This window comes from Globicephala melas, chromosome 10 (assembly GCF_963455315.2).
Source record: "Globicephala melas chromosome 10, mGloMel1.2, whole genome shotgun sequence".
NCBI classification, from domain to species: Eukaryota; Metazoa; Chordata; class Mammalia; order Artiodactyla; family Delphinidae; genus Globicephala; species Globicephala melas.
In genome coordinates this window covers 59,123,275-59,142,994 of record NC_083323.1, presented here as the reverse complement: position 1 = coordinate 59,142,994, position 19,720 = coordinate 59,123,275, and the positions used below count along the sequence as shown (strand labels likewise).

The 19,720-nt window shown below is 41.9% G+C and overlaps 1 protein-coding gene across 13 annotated transcripts in view; it reads left to right on the top strand.

The window, feature by feature from the left end:
• NCKAP1L (NCK associated protein 1 like) overlaps window positions 1-19,720 on the top strand; it is a 122,441-nt gene that overhangs the window by 83,553 nt on the left and 19,168 nt on the right. For 12 of the 13 annotated variants that reach the window (XM_060306448.1, XM_060306447.1, XM_060306451.1 and 9 more), the window contains 17 exons: window positions 2,808-2,864; window positions 3,599-3,741; window positions 4,568-4,658; window positions 4,749-4,886; window positions 5,699-5,747; window positions 5,843-5,999; window positions 10,023-10,079; window positions 10,371-10,467; window positions 10,886-10,995; window positions 11,167-11,299; window positions 11,699-11,780; window positions 11,961-12,019; window positions 12,236-12,381; window positions 14,651-14,783; window positions 15,073-15,192; window positions 17,398-17,543; window positions 17,872-18,003. In XM_060306448.1, coding sequence (XP_060162431.1) covers window positions 2,808-2,864; window positions 3,599-3,741; window positions 4,568-4,658; window positions 4,749-4,886; window positions 5,699-5,747; window positions 5,843-5,999; window positions 10,023-10,079; window positions 10,371-10,467; window positions 10,886-10,995; window positions 11,167-11,299; window positions 11,699-11,780; window positions 11,961-12,019; window positions 12,236-12,381; window positions 14,651-14,783; window positions 15,073-15,192; window positions 17,398-17,543; window positions 17,872-18,003 — 1,850 coding nt within the window. The remainder of the gene's footprint in view (window positions 1-2,807; window positions 2,865-3,598; window positions 3,742-4,567; window positions 4,659-4,748; window positions 4,887-5,698; window positions 5,748-5,842; window positions 6,000-10,022; window positions 10,080-10,370; window positions 10,468-10,885; window positions 10,996-11,166; window positions 11,300-11,698; window positions 11,781-11,960; window positions 12,020-12,235; window positions 12,382-14,650; window positions 14,784-15,072; window positions 15,193-17,397; window positions 17,544-17,871; window positions 18,004-19,720) is intronic. The other variant, XM_060306450.2, reaches the window with a different exon arrangement.

Genomic DNA, 19,720 nt, shown 5'->3' with positions numbered 1-19,720 from the left:
CTTTGGGTGTCCTGTATTTTCTCTAGGGAGCTAATCCAGGCTGTTCATTAGATCATGCAGTGAAGAGGGAGGGTCAGGTCAGAGGTTAATTCATTTGGAATTGAGAGTAGTGATTAGGAAGAAGGTAGGCACTGGTGGAGGTAGTAGAAGAATGCTGGAAGCATATAAAAAGTCTGTTACTAGAAAATTTGTCCAAAGGAGATTTTAGGATATCTCTGGTTGCTGCAGTGGTAAAGTTCTGAGCCCAAGGAATCTAGTATGCCTCATTCAGGGCAGGAAGGGAAATAGAGACACGGAGGTATTGTGCATTGTAAGGTAGGTAGGCTCTGAATCAGACAGACCTGGTTTTAAATCTCAGCCTTATCACTTACAAACTGTATGGCTTTAGACAAGAAACTCTTTGACTCCCAGTTTCTTTATCTATAAAAGGGGAAATGAGATTTACTACATGGGGTATTTGTGAGAATTAAATGAGATAACACATTGAAAACATCTAGTACAGTGTTTAGCATATAATAAAGTAATAGGCCAAACAGATGTTAAATCCATTCCCTTCTGATTCTGTCTTTACAATGTAGTGACACTGGTTGTATGAGAGGCTGAAAGCAAACTTCAGTTATATCTTATATCCCTTGGGAACTGGGTTGCAGGAAGGAGTTGTAGACAGGCCCTCCCAGCAAAGGAGGCAGCATAGACCTAGACAGAGGTCTTGAGATCATGTAGTATAGACAGAAGATCATGGCCTCTGGGTTCTAATTCTGATACTTTGCCTTACTAGTTTTGTGATCTTTGGGGAGTTTCTTAACTGCTCTTAGCCTCAGTTTCCCCATATGTTACTTTAGATACAGCCTTTTGGGGAAGGTAACTTGGAAACGTTTTTCCCCATACATTTAATAAGTTTGCAAATGTATACACCTGTGTAACAACCGCCACAAAGTACAGAAAATTACCATCAACCCAAAGCTTCCCTGCACCTTTTTTTTCTCAGTCCATCCCTACCTCCCTGACTCCTGGCCCCAGGCAACCACTGGTCTGCTTTCCAGATTAGGTTTTTCTTTTTCAGGGGTTCATATATATAATTAGAATCTATATAGCATGTTTTCTTTTGTGTCTGGCTTCCTTCACTCAGCATGTTTTTAAGATTTGTTTATGTTTCATGATTCATTTCCTATTTTTGCTGAGCACTATTTCATTGTATGGATACAATCTGTTTATCCACTTACCTGTTGATGGACTTTTGGGTTGTGTCCAGTTTCTGGCCATTATGCACAAGTTGCCATAAACATTTGAGTACAAATCATTTTTCATTTCACCTGGGTAAATAATCTAGAAGTTGAATTGCTAAATCATATGGTATGTATATGTTTAATTTTATAAGAAACAGCCAAACATTTTTTCCAAAGTCGTGGTTCCATTTTCCCTTCCCATCAGCAATATATTAGTGTTCCAGTTGCTCCACATTCTCATCAACACTTGCTTTTAGTCATTCTTTTTTTTTTGTTTTTTGGCCGTGCCAAACAGTTTTCGGGATCTTAGTTCCCTGAACAGGGATTGAACCTGGGCCACTGAAGTGAAAGTGCCAAGTCCTAACCTCTGGACCACCAGGGAACTCCCGAATTTTAGTCATTCTGATGGGTGTGTGTAGTGATATCTTCTCGTGATTTTAATTTGCATTTCCCTGATGACTAATATTATTGGGCGTCTTTTCATGTGCTTGTTCGTCATTTTTATATTTTTAATTGTAAAGAGCCTGTTCAAATCTTTTGGCAACATATTTTAAAAATAAAAATATATATACCCTTTGATCTAGCAGTTCCACTTTTGTAGAAATGAAAGTATCAATGTGCAGTGGATAGGGCCAGGAATTGGAACAAAGCAAACACTCATCAGTGGAAAAAAGGCTGAATGAACTGGCCGTACCATGGGCTATTATGCAGCCATTAATAAGAAGTACATTAGTGCTCTACCAGATGACTTGAGGACTTTTAGCAGGTAAGGTTGAATAAGAAAAGTAAAATGATAAGAACAGTGTAATATTATCTCAAATTTTTAACACAAATGATTTTCAAAAAGACCCCTCTCTCTCTTTTTCTCCCTATCTAATAGGATTATATAAATAGGATGAAAATTAAGAAAGGACATACCAGGTTGTTAAACTGGTTTACCTGAGTGTTGGGCAGGATGGAGGGTGGGTGCTGATGTTGCGGGGAGGGAAGTGTCCACAGTAAAACTGCATATTTATTTAGGTAAAATTATGTATGAAAAGAAAAAGAATCCCTCTCACACTGAAATGAGGTTAGATGAAGTATATGCAACTTACCTAGTAAGTACTTAGTACATAGTAGGTGATCAGTAAACAGAAACATGTAGAAAGTTGGGTAGTTTTCCCATTTGTTAATGATTAACTTCTGAGAATAAGAGACAGAATCAAAGAACAGACTGATTTTGGGATTCATCAATAAAAATGAGTCTGATTTTTGGTAGTTTAGAAACAGCCTATCAGATGGTCTGCATCTTGTAACCTTTTTTTGTGGAGGAAGGGGGCACTGGGATGATAAGATCAGGGAAAGTGTGCATAATGTAGTAGTGACTTGTGCCTGTGGAGACATGGGCATCCAGTAGGGTAGACTGATAGGGGCCCACGGACAGCTTACGGAGGAGGAACTCCCTCTACTCAGCAACCCGCTCTTATGTTATTCAGTGGCTCTCTAGGACCTCCAAGGGAGAGAACCTTCCCTCAAATTCTGGTAGTACATGTCATCTTCTCTTTATTCTTTATTCATTCTCATCTCCGATTCTACCCCCAGGATCATGTATATGAACTTCTCAACACGATTGATGCCTGCCAGTGCCATTTTGATATTGTAAGATTCTTGGCAATTCTCTTCTATCCTAGAGCCACGGAAATTGTTTCTGTCGGGACAGTGTGGGGTGAGATGGGACTGGAGGAATGGCTATTCCCCCAGGACTATAATATAATATATATAATATAATATATACTATATAATGAATGAATGGCTATTAATTCCAGGACTATAATTCTTTTGTAAAAATGTTGAAGTTAAAGTGTATTTACGGGCTTCCCTGGTGGCACAGTGGTTGAGAGTCCGCCTGCCGATGCAGGGGACACGGGTTTGTGCACCGGTCTGGGAAGATCCCACGTGCTGCGGAGCGGCTGGGCCCATGAGCCATGGCCGCTGAGCCTGCGCGTCCGGAGCCTGTGCTCCGTGGCGGGAGAGGCCACAACAGTGAGAGGCCCACGTACCGCAAAAAAAAAAAAAAAAAAAAAAAAAAAGTGTATTTACATGTTAAGCAGATCAGCAATGTGATTTATTTAATCCAGAATTCACATAAAAATCTTCTTATTCTACCTCCTCCAACCTCTAAATGCCACCTTATTTCCTGGCCTCCTTATATCTTGAGCTCACTTTTAGCTCCTGAATTTTGTTAAAATTTTCTCCTTCTGAATTTGCAGTCTTGTCAGTTTCTCCTTCTAAATAGATCTTTCCAGAGTCTGTTTAGCACTGTCTGGAATGGTTGGGGAAATAGTGGTTAATAGGCCTTGCTGTTCTTGGGTTCCTATGTATTTTCCTTGTAGAATCTCAACTTTGACTTCACTCGGAGTTACCTGGACTTGATAGTGACCTATACCTCAGTTATTTTACTTCTGTCACGGATTGAGGATCGACGGGTGCTCATTGGCGTGTACAACTGTGCCCATGAGATGCTGCATGGACATAGGTGAGTTGAGATATACAAGATGAAGAATCTCATACATGGTGCTATGAGGTAAAGGTGGATCCAAGAGAAACAGATGGCATGCTTTCTCATGTGAGAATCTATAGTCTATATGATAACCCAGGCAAAGTAAGACAATTGCCCTGTCTCTAATGAATTTTTAATCCTGGGCTGGCTGCCACTCTGCTTTTGAGGTTATTGCAAAAGGCAAAGAAAATTCTTTTTAATATTGGTAGGAATAATATTAGTAAAGTTAAAGCCATTAGAGGTAAGTAATGTTTGAAAATACATTTGGAGCCAAATATAAATGGATTTTGGATTATCTGCAATTCTTTGCCTTTCCATTAGTGCAAATAAAAGTATTTAAGGGCTGAAAAAAATAAAGACCAGAGGGATCAGAGGGGACCGTGGAACATTGTTCTATGTATGATGTGTATTCCCATGTGCCTGCATGAATACCTAGGCACATGACTTATCATTCGCTTTGAATGTATATATATTCTTTTGGGTTGTATACAGATTTGGGTCCAGCCATATTACTTGATTTGTGACTAATCAATATGAATTTATAGAACACCTATCATGTGTCCAACCTTATTTCAGGTGCTTATAATGAAGAAACTTTCATGGACCAGCACCAAATCATGTGATTCTATCTTAGTTATACCTGGGCCTGGAGTGGGTTATCTGTATATGTAATTCACAGTTTAGTATCTTTGGAGGTGGTGGAGAATACCAGACTATGTACACATCGTTATCCTATATGCAAACATGAGAGTTTACATCATGTTTAAGGGAGGGCTGTAACTCCTTTTTCCTATGCTTCCAGTGACCCCAGTTTTGCCCGTCTTGGTCAGATGGTCTTGGAGTATGACCACCCTCTGAAGAAGCTGACAGAGGAGTTTGGGCCTCACACAAAGGCAAGTTTCTTGAGAGAGTGGAGAATTCCTCAGGCAGAAGTATGTTGTCCCCATCATTGACATTGGAGATTCATTTTTTTTTCTCCACAGGCTGTGAGTGGAGCCCTGCTTTCTTTGCACTTTCTGTTTGTCCGAAGGAACCAGGGGGCTGAGCAGTGGCGTAGTGCCCAGCTTCTAAGTCTCATCAGCACCCCTGCAGCCATGATTAACCCTGCTAATTCAGACACAGTGAGTTCCCTTTTCCTCTTGTCAGTGGAAGTATTCTCTTTCCAAGGCCATCTCTTTAGAGGGTGCTTCTTTTCAGGAAGTATCAGCCCTAAGAGTGCTTTAGCCCTCTTCTAGGATATGCCTCTGAGTTGATCACCTCTTGTGGCTAAAAAAATCATAGTTGGGTTGGAGATTTTCTTTGGACCAGGATTAGTGTGTGCCTGCCCACAGAAGGAATTTAATAAATGTTCATAGAATGAATGAATGGATGAAACTGGGTCATTAGGCACCTATTCAGCCCAGCAGGAACTTGAGCATAGATGTCAGTTAATTAACAAATGTTTTTATTCAACTACTATCGGCCCAAGGTCCTTGCTTCAAAGAATTTATAATCTAGTAGGAAGATATGCCGTGTATTCATAAACATACAACTGACGGTACAAGAGTATGAGAAGCACCAAACAAGTGACGTATACTTTACATGGTAAAAGAATCCAAGGGAGACGGAAATCATGAGATTTTGAGTATTACTCTCTTGAATTGTTGAAGAGAAGTTATGTCAAACCATTTGTTTGTCCTCACTTCTAGTCCAAGTTCCTTTTTCTTTTCTCAACTATATTCTTTTCTCCTCACTCCACTTCTAGTGCCTCACCTCCATTACTGGCAGCTTTCCCAGATATTGGCTTATCAATGTGCCCTTATCCAGTCTGGTAAAATAAAAGTTGGTTTTAATACTCAAACTCTAGCTTGACTGCCCTTGTCTCGACTGCCTTAGTCTTTAGCGTAGACCAAGTTAAATAACTGCTAGACCATCTCCGCCTCTCTTCTCATAGATGGCCTGTGAGTACCTGTCTGTGGAAGTGATGGAGCGCTGGATTGTCAGTAAGTTTTGTGGGATGAGGTGGGAACAGACATAGCATGTTATATGGAGATCAAATTCTAAAAGTCTTCCTCTGCACTGTTTTACCCACCCACAGTTGGGTTTCTTCTTTGTCACGGGTGCCTCAACTCCAATAGCCAGTGCCAGAAGCTGTGGAAGCTGTGTCTGCAGGGTTCCCTGTACATCACCCTCATACGGGAGGATGTGCTACAAGTGCACAAGGTCACCGAGGATCTGTTTAGCAGTTTGAAAGGGTGAGATATGAGGTCCCAGCTAATCTTTTAGCCCCTCCTGACATCCTTTTTTTTAGGGATTTTTAGCCCCTCCTGACATCCTTTTCTAGTCTCCATAAGTGTCCCAAGTACAGGTGTTAAGGAATAATTCTAATTATTGAACAAATATTTATTGAATACATTCTATTTACTAGGTACTTCACTTGATACATTAGTTAGTAAGATAGCATAGAGGTTAAGATAACGGATTCTGAAACCAGATTACCTGTGTTTGAATTCCAGCTCTACCACTTACTGGCTATGTGATCTTGGGCAAGTTACTTAGCTTCTCTATGCCATGCCTCAATTTGTCTATAAATAATAATAATACTTCCCTATGACCTACCTCATAGGGTTGTTATGAGGAATGAAAGAGTAACTATTTATAAAGCATGTAGAAAAGTGCCTGGTACTTTGTAAGTGCAATATATGTGCTTATTAAATAAAAAAAGACAGAATCTCTGCTCTCAAAGAGCTTGCAAATTAGTGAAAAATAAACTGTTGTGATATAATAAGGGATTATGATGTATAAACCTAAAGTGCTTTAGAAGGATACTTAAACTGGCCCTGGAGGATCCAGGAAAACCTGGAGACAGATAGACCTGAAGAATTAAAAAGGGGAAGCGTGTGTGTGTGTGTGTGTGTGTGTGTGTGTGTGTGTGTGTGTATGTGTGTGTGTGCTGGAGTGGTGGGGGTAGGGATGGAAAGGCAGGGAAATTGCTTAAGGCAGAGAAAGATACTTTAGGCAGAGAAACTATCAAGATTTCGAGGCAAAAAGGAGCATGGCAAGTTCTAAGAAATTCATATAGCCCAGGTTACAAAAATGAAGATGTTGTCAAGAGACAGATTTGGAGAGGTAAGCTGGGGCCTTGGATGTCCTGTCATGGGGTTTGAGCCTGTTCTAAAAAGGCTAGGGAGGGACTTCCCTGGTGGCACAGCGGTTAAGAATCTGCCTGTCAGTGCAGGGGACACGGGTTTGATCCCCGGTCTGGGAAGATCCCACATGCTGTGGAGCAACTACTGAACCTGTGCTCTAGAGCCCATGTGCCACAACTACTGAGCCTGCGCGCCTAGAGCCCGTGCTCCGCAACAAGAGAAGCCACCGCAGTGAGAAGCCCACGCACCACAACGAAGAGTAGCTCCCGCTCGCCGCAACTAGAGAAAGCTCGTGCACGGCAACGAAGACCCAACACAGCCAAAAAAAAAAAATAAATTTATTTTTTTTAAAAAAGAGATAGGGAGCCATTGAGTGATTTTTCTTTTTTTTTTAAATAATTTTTTTATAATCTAGTAGATTATAATGAACATGTAAAGGTGTGCATATATTTTCAACCTTATATAAGCAATTGATAAAAAGCAATGGATCCACATTCTACATTATATTCTTTTTTTTTTTTTTTTTTTTTGGCTGCGTTGGGCCTTTGTTGCTGCGCACGGGCTTTCTCTAGTTGCAGCGACTGGGGAATACTCCTTGTTGTGGTGCACGTGCTTCTCATTGCGGTGGCTTCTCATTGCAGAGCACAGGCTCTAGGCGCGTGGGCTCAGTAGTTGTGGCTCACAGGCTCTAGAATGCAGGCTCAGTAGTTGTGGCACACGGGCTTAGTTGCTCCACAGCATGTGGGATCTTCCTGGACCAGGGCCCAAACCCGTGTCCCCTGCATTGGTAGGCAGATTCCTAACCACTGTGCTACCAGGGAAGCCCCTCTACATTATATCCTGAAGTTGTTTTTTTTTTTACCTTATTTTGGATATCTTTGCGTGTCAGTCTACAGAGACTTATTCTTTTTAACATTCAAACAGTATTTTATTATGTGGTTGTAACATAATTTATTTATCCAATCCACTATTGATGGACATTTGAAGTGTTCCCTCACTCCCTCCTTTTTTTTTTTTAAAAAAAAAAAACCTTTACAAACAATGTTGAAATGAACATCCTTAGACATATATCTTTGTGAACATTTCTATAGGGTAAATTCTTACAGGTGGAATTGCTGGGGTAAAGGATATGCATATTTCAAATTTTAATAGCTCTTCCCAAATTGTCCTCCAAACAGATGTATTATCTACCATCTATGAGAATACTTATTGATCATACTCTCAACAACTGAGTATTATTAAAAATTCATTGCCAGACTTAAGAGAGAGTAAATCTAAGATTAATAATTAGAAGTTACAGGAGGTAAATAGATACAGATATGTAGAAACACTTTCTAATGATTACCACTTCTGGGAAATGGAAGGGATGTCTGAAGCGTGTGTTGTTCCCCATCATTAAGAACAACACTAACATGTAAGATTTATAGTTTAGGGAGTTCTTTGCCATAAATGATCTAATTTGATCTTCATGTTACTTATACTCAGGTATATGTTTAATATATTCTTTTTTTCTTTTTTTTTTTTGGCTGTACCACGCGGCATGTGGGATCTTAGTTCCCTGACCAGGGATCAAACCCGTGCCCCCTGCAGTGGAAGTGCTGAGTCCTAACCACTGGACTGCCAGGGAAGTCCCAATATCTTCTTTTATAAATGAGAAAATAGAGGCTCAGTCTCAGTGTCACTCAATTAATAAGAGATGAAATTAGGAAATCATTCCAGATTTTTTGACTCTTAATCCTCTCACTTTCCATCATACCACGTAGAGGATGAAATAATTACCCACCAGGAATGCTGTGGAGTTGAATCCTGATTTGATTAAGATACTTTCCGACTCTAAATTTCTTTGATTCTGTGCTAAGCTCAATAAGGGGTGGTTTGGAGAAGAGAAACGAAAGGTTATAAATTCGACTAATGTGGTGGCAACAGATGCAATTCAAGAGAAGACAGATATAAGGGACATAGAGAGCACAGAGCCTAAAGTAGCGTGGGACTTTTGAGCATGGGTCAGTAGTTGAAAAAAAGAAGTATGGTCAGGAGAGTCAAATGTTACGGAGAAACAAAGAACAATGAAAAGGCCATCTAATTTGGTGGTTCAAAAGTTGACGGTGACCTAAGAGAGAGCAGTTTGTTTAGTGTCTAAGATCATATGGGCTTCAAGGGTCAGTGAAAGGTGAGGTGAAAAAGAGTAAAGGTGTCTCTCTGGAGGAGTTTGGTGGTGTGGGAGAATGAGCAAAGTTCAGTAGATTGTCAGGGTCAAGCGAGGGTCCTTTTAGAATAAGGGAGGCTTATTGGGAGAGGAGAATAAACCAGTAGAGAGAGAGAGAGATTGAAGTGAAAAAAGGGTAACTGATAAGGTTAAATTCTAAGAGGAGGTGGGTGGGAATGGGACCCAGGGGAGAGCTGGAGTAACTACTTTTTTTTTTTTAAATAAATTTATTTATTTATTTATTTTTGGCTGTGTTGGGTCTTCGTCTCTGTGCGAGGGCTTTCTTTAGTTGTGGCAAGCAGGGGCCACTCTTCATCGCGGCACGCGGGCCTCTCACTGTCGCGGCCTCTCTTGTTGAGGAGCACAGGCTCCAGATGCGCAGGCTCAGTAGTTGTGGCTCACAGGCCTAGTTGCTCCGCGGCATGTGGGATCCTCCCAGACCAGGGCTTGAACCCGTGTCCCCTGCATTAGCAGGCAGATTCTCAACCACTGCGCCACCAGGGAAGCCCTGGAGTAACTACTTTTACTTGAGAGCAGTGTCATATTTATGCACTGCTTCTTTGTATTTCCCTCAAACCTGGAAGAGTACTTCAGCTTGAAGGTGTCAAGGCAGGAGCACAGGACAAGAAATCTAGTTCCAGCTTTGCCATTAAAACCCTATGTGACCTTGGGCAAGTCAGTTTTCTTCTGCAGGTGTTATTTTCTTTATCTGCAAAATAATGATGAGAACTAGATAATCTCTAAACTCTATGAATCTCTTGTTAATAGGTCAGGGTAAAAAGTAAGGTTTGGAAAGATCCTGATGGTGAAGGCTGCCCATGCCCCTGCAGGCTGTAGTTTGGAATCTCTGAGGACTGGGAAGGTGGGAAAAGGCCTTTAGCTGGTGGTATGGCCAACCCTTCTGTGTGTATGTCAATCCTCAGGTACGGCAAGCGAGTGGCAGACGTAAAGGAAAGCAAGGAACATGCAATTGCAAACAGGTAAAGGCGGGCAATGAGCTCTTCCAGAGGGGATGGAATAGGAATCTCTCCTGAGATTGTTCTCTCCTCTCCTTGTTCTCACCCAAGTTTCTGTACAGCCTTATTGTCTCAACCCAAGAACTTGCTGCTGCCCCACAGATTCTTGTGTTTCCTTACCAGGTCTAACTGTGGCATTGAACCTTCCTCCTAGCTGACACCCCTTCCTAAATGCAGCTGTCTTCTGCACTGCCTTTGGAAGATTTTTAAGGGTGGGTGAGGCAATATTCTCTAGTTTCCACTTTCTTTCCTCAGTGGCCAGTTTCACTCTCAAAGGCGTCAATTTCTGCGGATGGCTGTGAAGGAGCTGGAGACTGTGTTAACCGATGAACCAGGACTACTGGGTCCCAAGGCAAGAGAAAGAAACGTTGGGAGGGGGACGATGTTCAATGATAAAAGACTCCTATGTGGGGGATGACTTGGCATTCATGAGTTTTTGCATTTCTGAGTTTTTTGTTCTGTTTGTGTATGTATATCCTGATTCCCTTGAATCTTCTTAGAGTACCCTAAAACTTCTTGTATCTCTTTTTTGGGCACTATCATAGTATATCATATATTATAGCTATTTGTGTACTTGCCTTATCCTCTATTTGACTGTGAACTAATTGAAGACAGATAGTTTTTTGTGAGTCTCTGTGTTTAATATTGGATACCACTGTTGGTATGGTTACACCGTTGTTTCCATATGCATATTTTCATGATAGTCTTCTCTGTGCTTTGAAATCCATTTATAAAGTTGAAAATTCTCATAGTCCCTGTCCCCTCCTTAGGCCCTTTTTGCTTTCATGGCCCTGTCCTTCATTCGTGATGAGGTCACTTGGCTGGTTCGCCACACAGAAAATGTCACCAAGACGAAGACACCTGAGGACTATGCTGACTCGTTAGTACTTGGCATGGTTAAGAATCTTGACCTTAGATGGACTGGGAAAAGGGACGGGGGGACATCAAGTGACCTCGGGAGGTCTCAGTTTCTGCCCTGTTGTCGCTGTCTTTGTTTCGGGTCACGTTTTCAGTCTCATACAGCTCTCTGTTCTCATCCTCGACTTTGTAGGAGCATTGCAGAACTGCTTTTCTTGTTGGAGGAGATTAGGGCTCTGGTCCGAAGACACGTCAAGGTGATAGAGCAATACCACCTTCAGTACCTGGCCAGATTTGATGCTCTTGTGCTCAGTGACATCATTCAAGTATGTTTAATTGATGATACTTTGGAAATTTGGGGGTGATCCCTGGTCATTTTCCCCTGGGGGCCACCCTGGCTGAATCTCATGCTCTGTAGATTGTGTGTCAAAAAGCCTGATTTTCCCCTCTACGTTTGTTAAAATTTAAAAAAAGGACTAATAACCATAGCAATTTTTTTCCCCAAGTGAGGCTGCACAGAAATAGGAGAGAAGAGTAAAAGGCAGTTGGGTGTTAGCATGGCAGGGAACTCAGGGAGGTTCCTCCATGTCTTGTTTGGCTCTTTCTCTCTGTTTGTGGCACTTGGCAGCTCTTCCTACCTTCATACACTGACTGAGCCTTGTGGTCTTGTTTCTCTCTTGGCGGAACTTATACCTTCTTGACGGTAACTCCACCTTCTCTTTTAGAACCTGTCTGTGTGTCCTGAGGAGGAGTCCATCATAATGTCCTCATTCGTCAATACTCTCTCCTCTCTGAATCTCAAGCAAGGTAACTGGAGGGAATTGGAGGAGGAAGAGTGATGGCAAACATCTTTTTTTCTAGAAATATTGATCTCTTGAGCCAGGGAATAGCCAAGATGACTTTGAAGAGGACCTATTATACCATTCCATGCAGTTGGATAGAGGTGCTGTTTTATTATTTCCTTTTAAACTTCTATTTTTCTTACAGTTGATAATGGAGAAAAATTTGAATTTTCTGGATTGAGGCTGGACTGGTTCCGTCTACAGGTAGGTCTGTTTCTGTTAATGGTCCCCCATTCTCAAGGTTTTCTCTCCCTCACAATCCCTTCTCTTTCTAACTCCTAAGCTCTGCTGTATGGAATGATTCAACACTGAAAACTGCTGATTGGACAGGACAAATACCAGCCAAACTGTAGTCCCAAGACTGGGAGTCTTTTTCATTTATCTTGTTTTTCTCCACCCTTTTCCGAACTCCAACCATAGGCGTATACCAGTGTGGCTAAGGCTCCCCTGCACCTGCACGAGAACCCTGACTTAGCCAAGGTGATGAACCTCATTGTCTTTCACTCTCAAATGCTGGACTCAATAGAGAATATGCTGGTGGAAACTTCTGATTTATCTACTTTCTGGTATGTCCTGACTCAGAGCTCTTTATCAATTGACCCGATCTCTTGCCTGGCCTCTGTGGAGGACTCTAATTCCCCCAGATACACAGGAAAGGCTTGTTTTCTTTGAGATCTCTTTAAAGACGGATGCTCAAACTCCACAGCTTCTTCTTTCCAGCTTTTATCAAGTGGTAGGAATTTGAAGTTGATTCCCTTTTGTGTTGGCTTTCTTTAGGAAAGCCATTTGGACTTTACACAGCATTCTCTTCTCTGGGATAATTCATTGATTATCTTTTCCTCACGGTTATATGTGGAACCTCCTTCTTTTTATTCTTGGGACATTGTGATTTAAAAGAGACATAGAAAACTTGGGAGTTTAGTGGAGAGGACTGAAAATAATTGGGAGGGCTGGGGAACAGGGTCTTTAGAGAATGCAAATGAGTTTGTCTTCCTTGGGTATCATTTGGCCTTTACTAAGTGACCACTGTTGTTCAAAACTCTACCCTTTGAGGGATCAAACACACAACACAATATGTTGGCTCTGCTATCTGCATTCAGCATGAGTGGGAAGGTATAATACCCACGTGTGAAAAGGACATCAACATAATAATGGCAAATGTGCATGATGTTGAGAGAATACAGGGTTGAGGAAAGATCAGCCTCATGAAATTAATCAGAGAAAGTTTTCTGGAGCCTGAGTGTCAAGTTTTGAGAGAGATGTGAATTAGTAATACTGAGGGACTTCTAAATCAGGGCCCAAATCATGCAGAGGTTCTGAGGGAGGAATAGCAAATTTTGTATAAGAAAAGGGAAGGAGGTATTATTGGGTTGGCCAAAAGGTTCCTTCGGTTTTTAACGTAAAAATGAAACACACCTTTTTCATTTTCACCAAGAACTTTATTGAACAATGTATTAACCCTTTTGTTCCACTACCTTCTGCCATTTTTCAGGCAGCTTCATAATTCCATCTTCCCCAAACTTTTTATCTTTTTGCTCAAAGAACTGTTCCAGGTGCCTTTTACAGTCTTCCAGGGAATTGAAATTCTCTCCATGAAGAGAATTTTTGTAAAGACCGAAATAAATGGAAATCTGAAGGTGCAATACTGCGGGTGGATCAGAACTTCCCAGCCAAGCTATAACAGTTTTTGCCTGGTCATCGAAGAAACACGTGGTCTTGCGTTATCCTGATGGAAGATTATGTGTTTTCTGTTGACTAATTCCGGATGCTTTTCGTTGAGTGCTGCTTTCAGTTGATCTAACTGGGAGCAGTACTTGTTGGAATTAATCATTTGGTTTTCCGGAAGGAGCTCATAATAGAGGACCCTCTTCCTGTCCCACCATATGCACCTTCTTTCGATGAAGCCCGGCCTTTGGTGTGGTTGGTGGTGGTTCGCTTCGCTTGCCCCACGATCTCTTCCGTTCCACATTATTGTACAGTATCCACTTTTCATCGCTCTTCACAATTTGTTTTAAAAATGGAACTTTTTTTATGTTTAAGTAGAGAATCACATGTGGAAATATGGTCAAGGAGGTTTTTTTCTTGCTTGAGTTATGTGGAACCCAAACATCAAAGCGATTAATGTAACCAAGCTGGTGCAAATGATTTTCAGCTCTTGATTTGGATATTTTGAGTATGTCAGCTATCTCCTGCGTGGTATAACATTGATTGTTCTCAATTAATGTCTCAATTTGATCGCTGTCAACTTCAACTGGTCTACCCGACCATGGAGTGTTGTCCAGCGAGAGATCTCTGGCACGAAACTTTGCAAATCACTTTTGACAACTTTGAGCAGCCACAGCACCTTCTCCATACACTGCACAAATCTTTTTCTGCGTTTCAGTTGCGTTTTTACCTTTCTTGAAATAATAAAGCATAATATGCCCAAAATGTTGCTTTTTTCCTCTCATCTTCCATGCTAAAATGGCTACACAAAAATTCACCAATTTTGATAAGTTTTTTTTTAAAGGCATGCTGATATGACAGCTGTCACAATACAATCTAACAAAAGTTGTTTCGAATGAAGTTAAAGACAACTAAGTGCTACTAGAGCCATCTTATGGGAAAAAACCAGATGAACTTTTTGGCCAACCCAATACTAACCTGTCCTGGGATCCAGTAAAAATGTCTGAAAGGGTTGAGTTTCTTGGGTTCCCGTCTACCTTAAGGGTAGGGAAATTAAGGAGGGAGGGATGAATATCAATAAATATTTGTTGAAAGAATGAATATTCTCTCTATCTCAAAGGGACCAGCTCCTAAACCCTGGTTGTAAGTGTCCTTCCCCCTTTTCCGCAGCTTTCATCTTCGTACATTTGAGAAGATGTTTGCTATGACCCTGGAGGAACCTGCCATGTTGCGTTATGCCATCGCTTTTCCCCTGATTTGTGCTCACTTTGTCCACTGCACTCATGAGATGTGCCCAGAGGAGGTGAGTACTCTGAACTCCAAACCCTGTCATCTCTTTAATCACATCTCATTCTTATTCCCCCAAAACACAATTCCAAGGGTTGATTTTGGTCCCAGGAAGGGTACAAACCTAGGTATCTGATGCAAGTTCCTAAATGTCTCAGCTTTATGTAGAATGTGTACTCTCTCTGGGTCTCATTTTCTTCTTCTGTGGGAGTGGGTGGCTCAGGCTGGGCCTCAGAACAGTATTATGAGGAAGAAGTGGTTGTCCTGGTGATGACAGCTTCTTCCTTGGGTCCTCTTTCCCAAAGTACCCCCACCTGAAGAACCATGGCCTTCATCACTGCAACTCCTTCCTGGAAGAGTTGGCCAAGCAGACCAGCAACTGTGTCCTGGAGGTCTGTGCTGAACAGCGAAACCTGAGTGAGCAGGTAGGCTCAGCCCTCTCTCTGTTTCAGTCTGCCCTCTGCAGTCCCTTGGTGCCTTCCCCTCTATCTACCTTTATCTTCTTCTCAAACATCAAGTTCTCTAACCCTTTCAGGTAGGGCTAGGGCTTTTGTGTACATGAGTTTATGGCAGGCTTCTTTTTTTAGTGTAGTCCCATCGGCAGTCTTTACTCCCTTGGGACTCAATAGAGGTGTCTAAAAATACTCTAATTTGAACAGCTGCACTGCAACAAAATCTGTGCTTTCATTTGAAGTGTTCCAAGAGATGAGTTAACTTTCTAATTTACTTCCCCTCCTCTCTCTGCCCTGTGTACACATACTTAGAACAGTGGCCCCAGATCACCTGTCTTGTCTCACCTTTCTGTCCATCTGCACCCTAATCTGTAGCTATCTGAACATTTTCAGGCACCTCCTCTGTGTTTATCCCCAGGGCTGCTTTTGTGTCTTTTTTTTTTTTTTTTGAGGAGTCATCCTTCCTGATTTTATTAGTATTTTGAATTATGTTAATAGATTTGAATATTGAATCACTAATTCAACATACTTCACCATCATAGTGTTATTCTTCCCTTTGCTTCTGGATTCTGTTTGCTGATTTTCAGCTGGAAATTTCTGCTTTGCTTTTGTGTCTTTGTCTGTTGTTTTCCCCTCCCCTCCGTTGACTGACTCCTGGCACCCGGTCATGATTAGCTCAACCTAAGTTTATAGGAAATTTGAAAATGAAGAACTTGTTCCGCTGTTGCCCTGGATTCTTTCAGGTTTCCTAGGCTACCCACCCTTCCTGGGTTTGAGTCAGGCTTTGTAGCAACTTTGGTAGGAGGAGAGTCAGGTTGTGTGCGTGTGCGTGCGTACGTGTGTGTGTGTGTGTACGTATGCACAGTTATATTATTACTTAACCTTCCCATTTTCTCATATGTAAAATGGAGATAAAAATAGTTTCTTTTTATTTTTTTTAATTTTTGGCTGTGTTGGGTCTTCGTTGCTGTGTGTGGGCTTTCTCTAGTTGTGGTGAGCGGGGGCTACTCTTCGTTGCTGTTTGTGGGCTTCTCATTGTGGTGGCTTCTCTTGTTGCAGAGCATGGGCCCTAGAGTGCGCAGGCTTCAGTAGTTGTGGCACGTGGGCTCTAAGGCATGCAGACTTCAGTAGTTGTGGCGCACGGGCTCAGTAGTTGTGGCACACAGTCTCAGTAGTTGTGGCACACAGGCTTAGTTGCTCTGTGGCATGTGGGATCCTCCTGGACCAGGGATTGAACCCGTGTCCTCTGCATTGGCAGGAGGATTCTTAACCACTGTGCCACCAGGGAAGTCCAAAAATAGTTTCTTAAAAGAAGTATCATAAAGGTGAAATGAAATAGCATATGTTAAATATTTGGTATGCGATTCTCAATCGATGTTAGCTGCTATATTATTGGGTATTTATTGGGCACTAAGCCCTGTGCTGGGTTTTGGGGATGTTAGCTGCTATATTATTGGGTATTTATTGGGCACTAAGCCCTGTGCTGGGTTTTTGGGATAGGGTCCCAGAAGGAAAGGTACACAATTCCTGCCCTTGGGGAATGTCCCAATTTAAGGGAGAAAGGTGTACAAATACATGTTTGAAATAAATTTAAATAATTAATGCAAGGAAGATATGTAAACAAGTACAATCATGGGTATATTCATCGCTCAACTTGAATACCTACTACATACAAAGGACACAGTTAAAGATATTTGCTCAGTGCTGTATCAAGGTTGACTAAAACATTATGTATTATTTTCACACACACCAAAACTTTTGCAAATGAGTATTGACCCCTCCAAAGTTATTATTTTGAATAAATAGTGATGTTGCCTTACTAATGGAGTTGTGTTTTTGGAACTACTTTCAGAATCTACCACAGACAGCTTTGCATAGTTTCAAGGTTGACACACCTTTGCCCATCAAGGTAGACTTGATTTTTTGGAAACAGTAGAAGCTTGGATTTTAAAAAAAACAAGTGTGACTATTAAGTAAGAAAACCAGTTTTCTCATGGCTGCTATCGTGCTCTAAGAGTAATTCCAAATGAAGAGATGTATGGAAGGAAAGAGAGGGAAAGGCAGAACGAGAAAAGAACAGACAATAAGGGAGGGACCTATTTATAACTGTTAGATGGATTACTCGGCAGTTTTAGGAACGAATCTCATTTCTCCATTCACTTGTGTTTGTTTCTAAAGCTTCTACCTAAGCACTGTGCCACTACCATCAGCAAGGCCAAAAACAAGAAAACCATGAAGCAGAGGCAGACTCCGAGAAAAGGAGAGCCTGAGAGGGACAAACCAGGAGCTGAGAGTCACCGGAAGAACCGCAGCATTGTCACCAAGTGAGGACCTAGGCCTTAGGTCCAGCAGGGCCTAAGGGCACTACCAGCAGGGCACTACCTCAAAGAAGGGAGAATAGGAAAGAGGGAAGGTGATGCAGCAAAAGAGTGCGGAAGTGGTGGTGGGGAATGACAGATATGGAAAAGCGCTTAAATATGAATTTTCTACTTTGCCTTTGAAGTCACCATCAATGTGTACTCTTCTAGGCTGAGTTTTTCCAGAAGATGAAAGGGGTCTGAGGGTCATGGGCCTGACAGATCCTCCCCAAATACTAGCAGGCAGTGCCAGACCTGTAATGGAGGCTCATTTTACTTTCTCAATTTTACTCAGCATGGACAAGCTACACCTAAACTTGACAGAATTGGCACTGACAATGAATCATGTACACAGCTTCTGTGTATTTGAACACACCATCTTCCCTTCTGAGTATCTCAGCAGCCATCTGGAGGCCAGACTCAACAGGTACCACTCTTTTGTTGTCTTCTGTTTGCTTAGTATGGTCGTTCTCAAAGCTGGGTTCCATTAGATCCATCTTGGTGGTCATTCTGATGCAGTCAATCTGGCATAGGTTCCAAGCATCTCTATTAAAAATAAATAAAAGAACCCAGACTTCCCTGGTGGCGCAGTGGTTAAGAATCTGCCTGCCAATGCAGGGGACACGGGTTTGATCCCTGGTCTAGGAAGATCCCACATGCTGCAGAGCAACTAAGCCCGTGTGCCACAACTACTGAGCCTGTGCTCTAGAGCCTGCGAGCCACAACTACTGAGCCCGTGTGCACAACTACTGAAGCCCGTGCGCCTAGTGCCCATGCTCCGCAACAAGAGAAGCCACCACAATGAGAAACCCATGCACTGCAACGAAGAGTAGCCTCTGCTCGCCGCAACTAGAGAAAGCCCACGCGCAGTAACAAAGACCCAGTGCAGCCAAAACAAACAAACAAACAAACAAATAAAAGAACCCCAAACCTGTATAGGTTTCTTTTTTTTTTAAGATTCATTTTATTATTTATTTATTTACTTATTTTATTTTATTTATTTATTTATTTTTTACTTATTTTATTTTTGGCTGCGTCGGGTCTTAGTTGCAGCATGCTGGATCTTCGCTGAGACGTGTGGGATCTTTCGTTGCAGCACGTGAGCTTCTCTCTAGTTGTGGTGTGTGGGCTCCAGGGCACGTGGACTCCATAGATGTGGCTTACGGGTTCCAGAGCGCATGGACTCTGTAGTTTGTGGCACACAGGCTCTCTAGTTGAGGCGCTCGAGCTTAGTAGTTGTGGTGCACGGGCTTAGTTGCCCCACGACATGTGGGATCTTAGTTCCCTGACCAGGGATCGAACCCATGTCCCCTGAATTGTAAGGCGGATTCTTTACCACTGGACCACCAGGGAAGTCCCTCTATAGGTGGTTTTGTTGAACAACCAGAACTGGTCATCACTGGTTTAGTAGGGTGACTGGGGCCTTTGCAGTCAGCAGATCTGTGTCGATGCTGTTAGCTAAGACATCAGAGCAGGTTATCTAACTTGTTTGAGCCTTAATTTCCTACCCTATAGAGTAAGGATAATGATATTTAGCTTATAATGAGAATTACCTGTAACTGAGAATTGGTAGAGAATTAAAGATAATAATGAGTGACATATATAGGCCTCAACAAAATAAATTCCCTTCCTTCCACTTTGCCTCTCATTCTGTTGCTCCCTGAAGCTGCAGGAACATTCCTTATATTCAAATTGGGCACTATAGTAGGCAAATTAGGGGAGTGAGGGGAAAAATTTTTTATGAATAATCTCCTAGTCTTCTGTGTTTCATTTTGCAATACGTAGTATATTTACTCATTCACTTAACAAGTATTTATTGAACATCTATTGTGTGTCATCAGTGTTCTCAAAGCTGTTAATACAGCAATATACAAAAGAAATAAAGACTCCTGGCCACAAAGCTTACCTTCTAGCGGGAGAGACAAGCAAAATAAGAACGTAGGATATATGGTAGATTAGAAAATAAGTGCTAAGCAGAAAGTTTAAAGCAGGAAAAGGAGATGGGAAGTGTGTGGTGGTGGTGGTGAAATTTTACATAGGGTGGCCAGGGAAGGCCTGCGTGAGAAAGTGACATTTGAGTGAGCTCCTGAAGGAATTGAGGAAGCCAGGTGGGTGACTATCTGGGGAAAGGACATTCTGGGCGG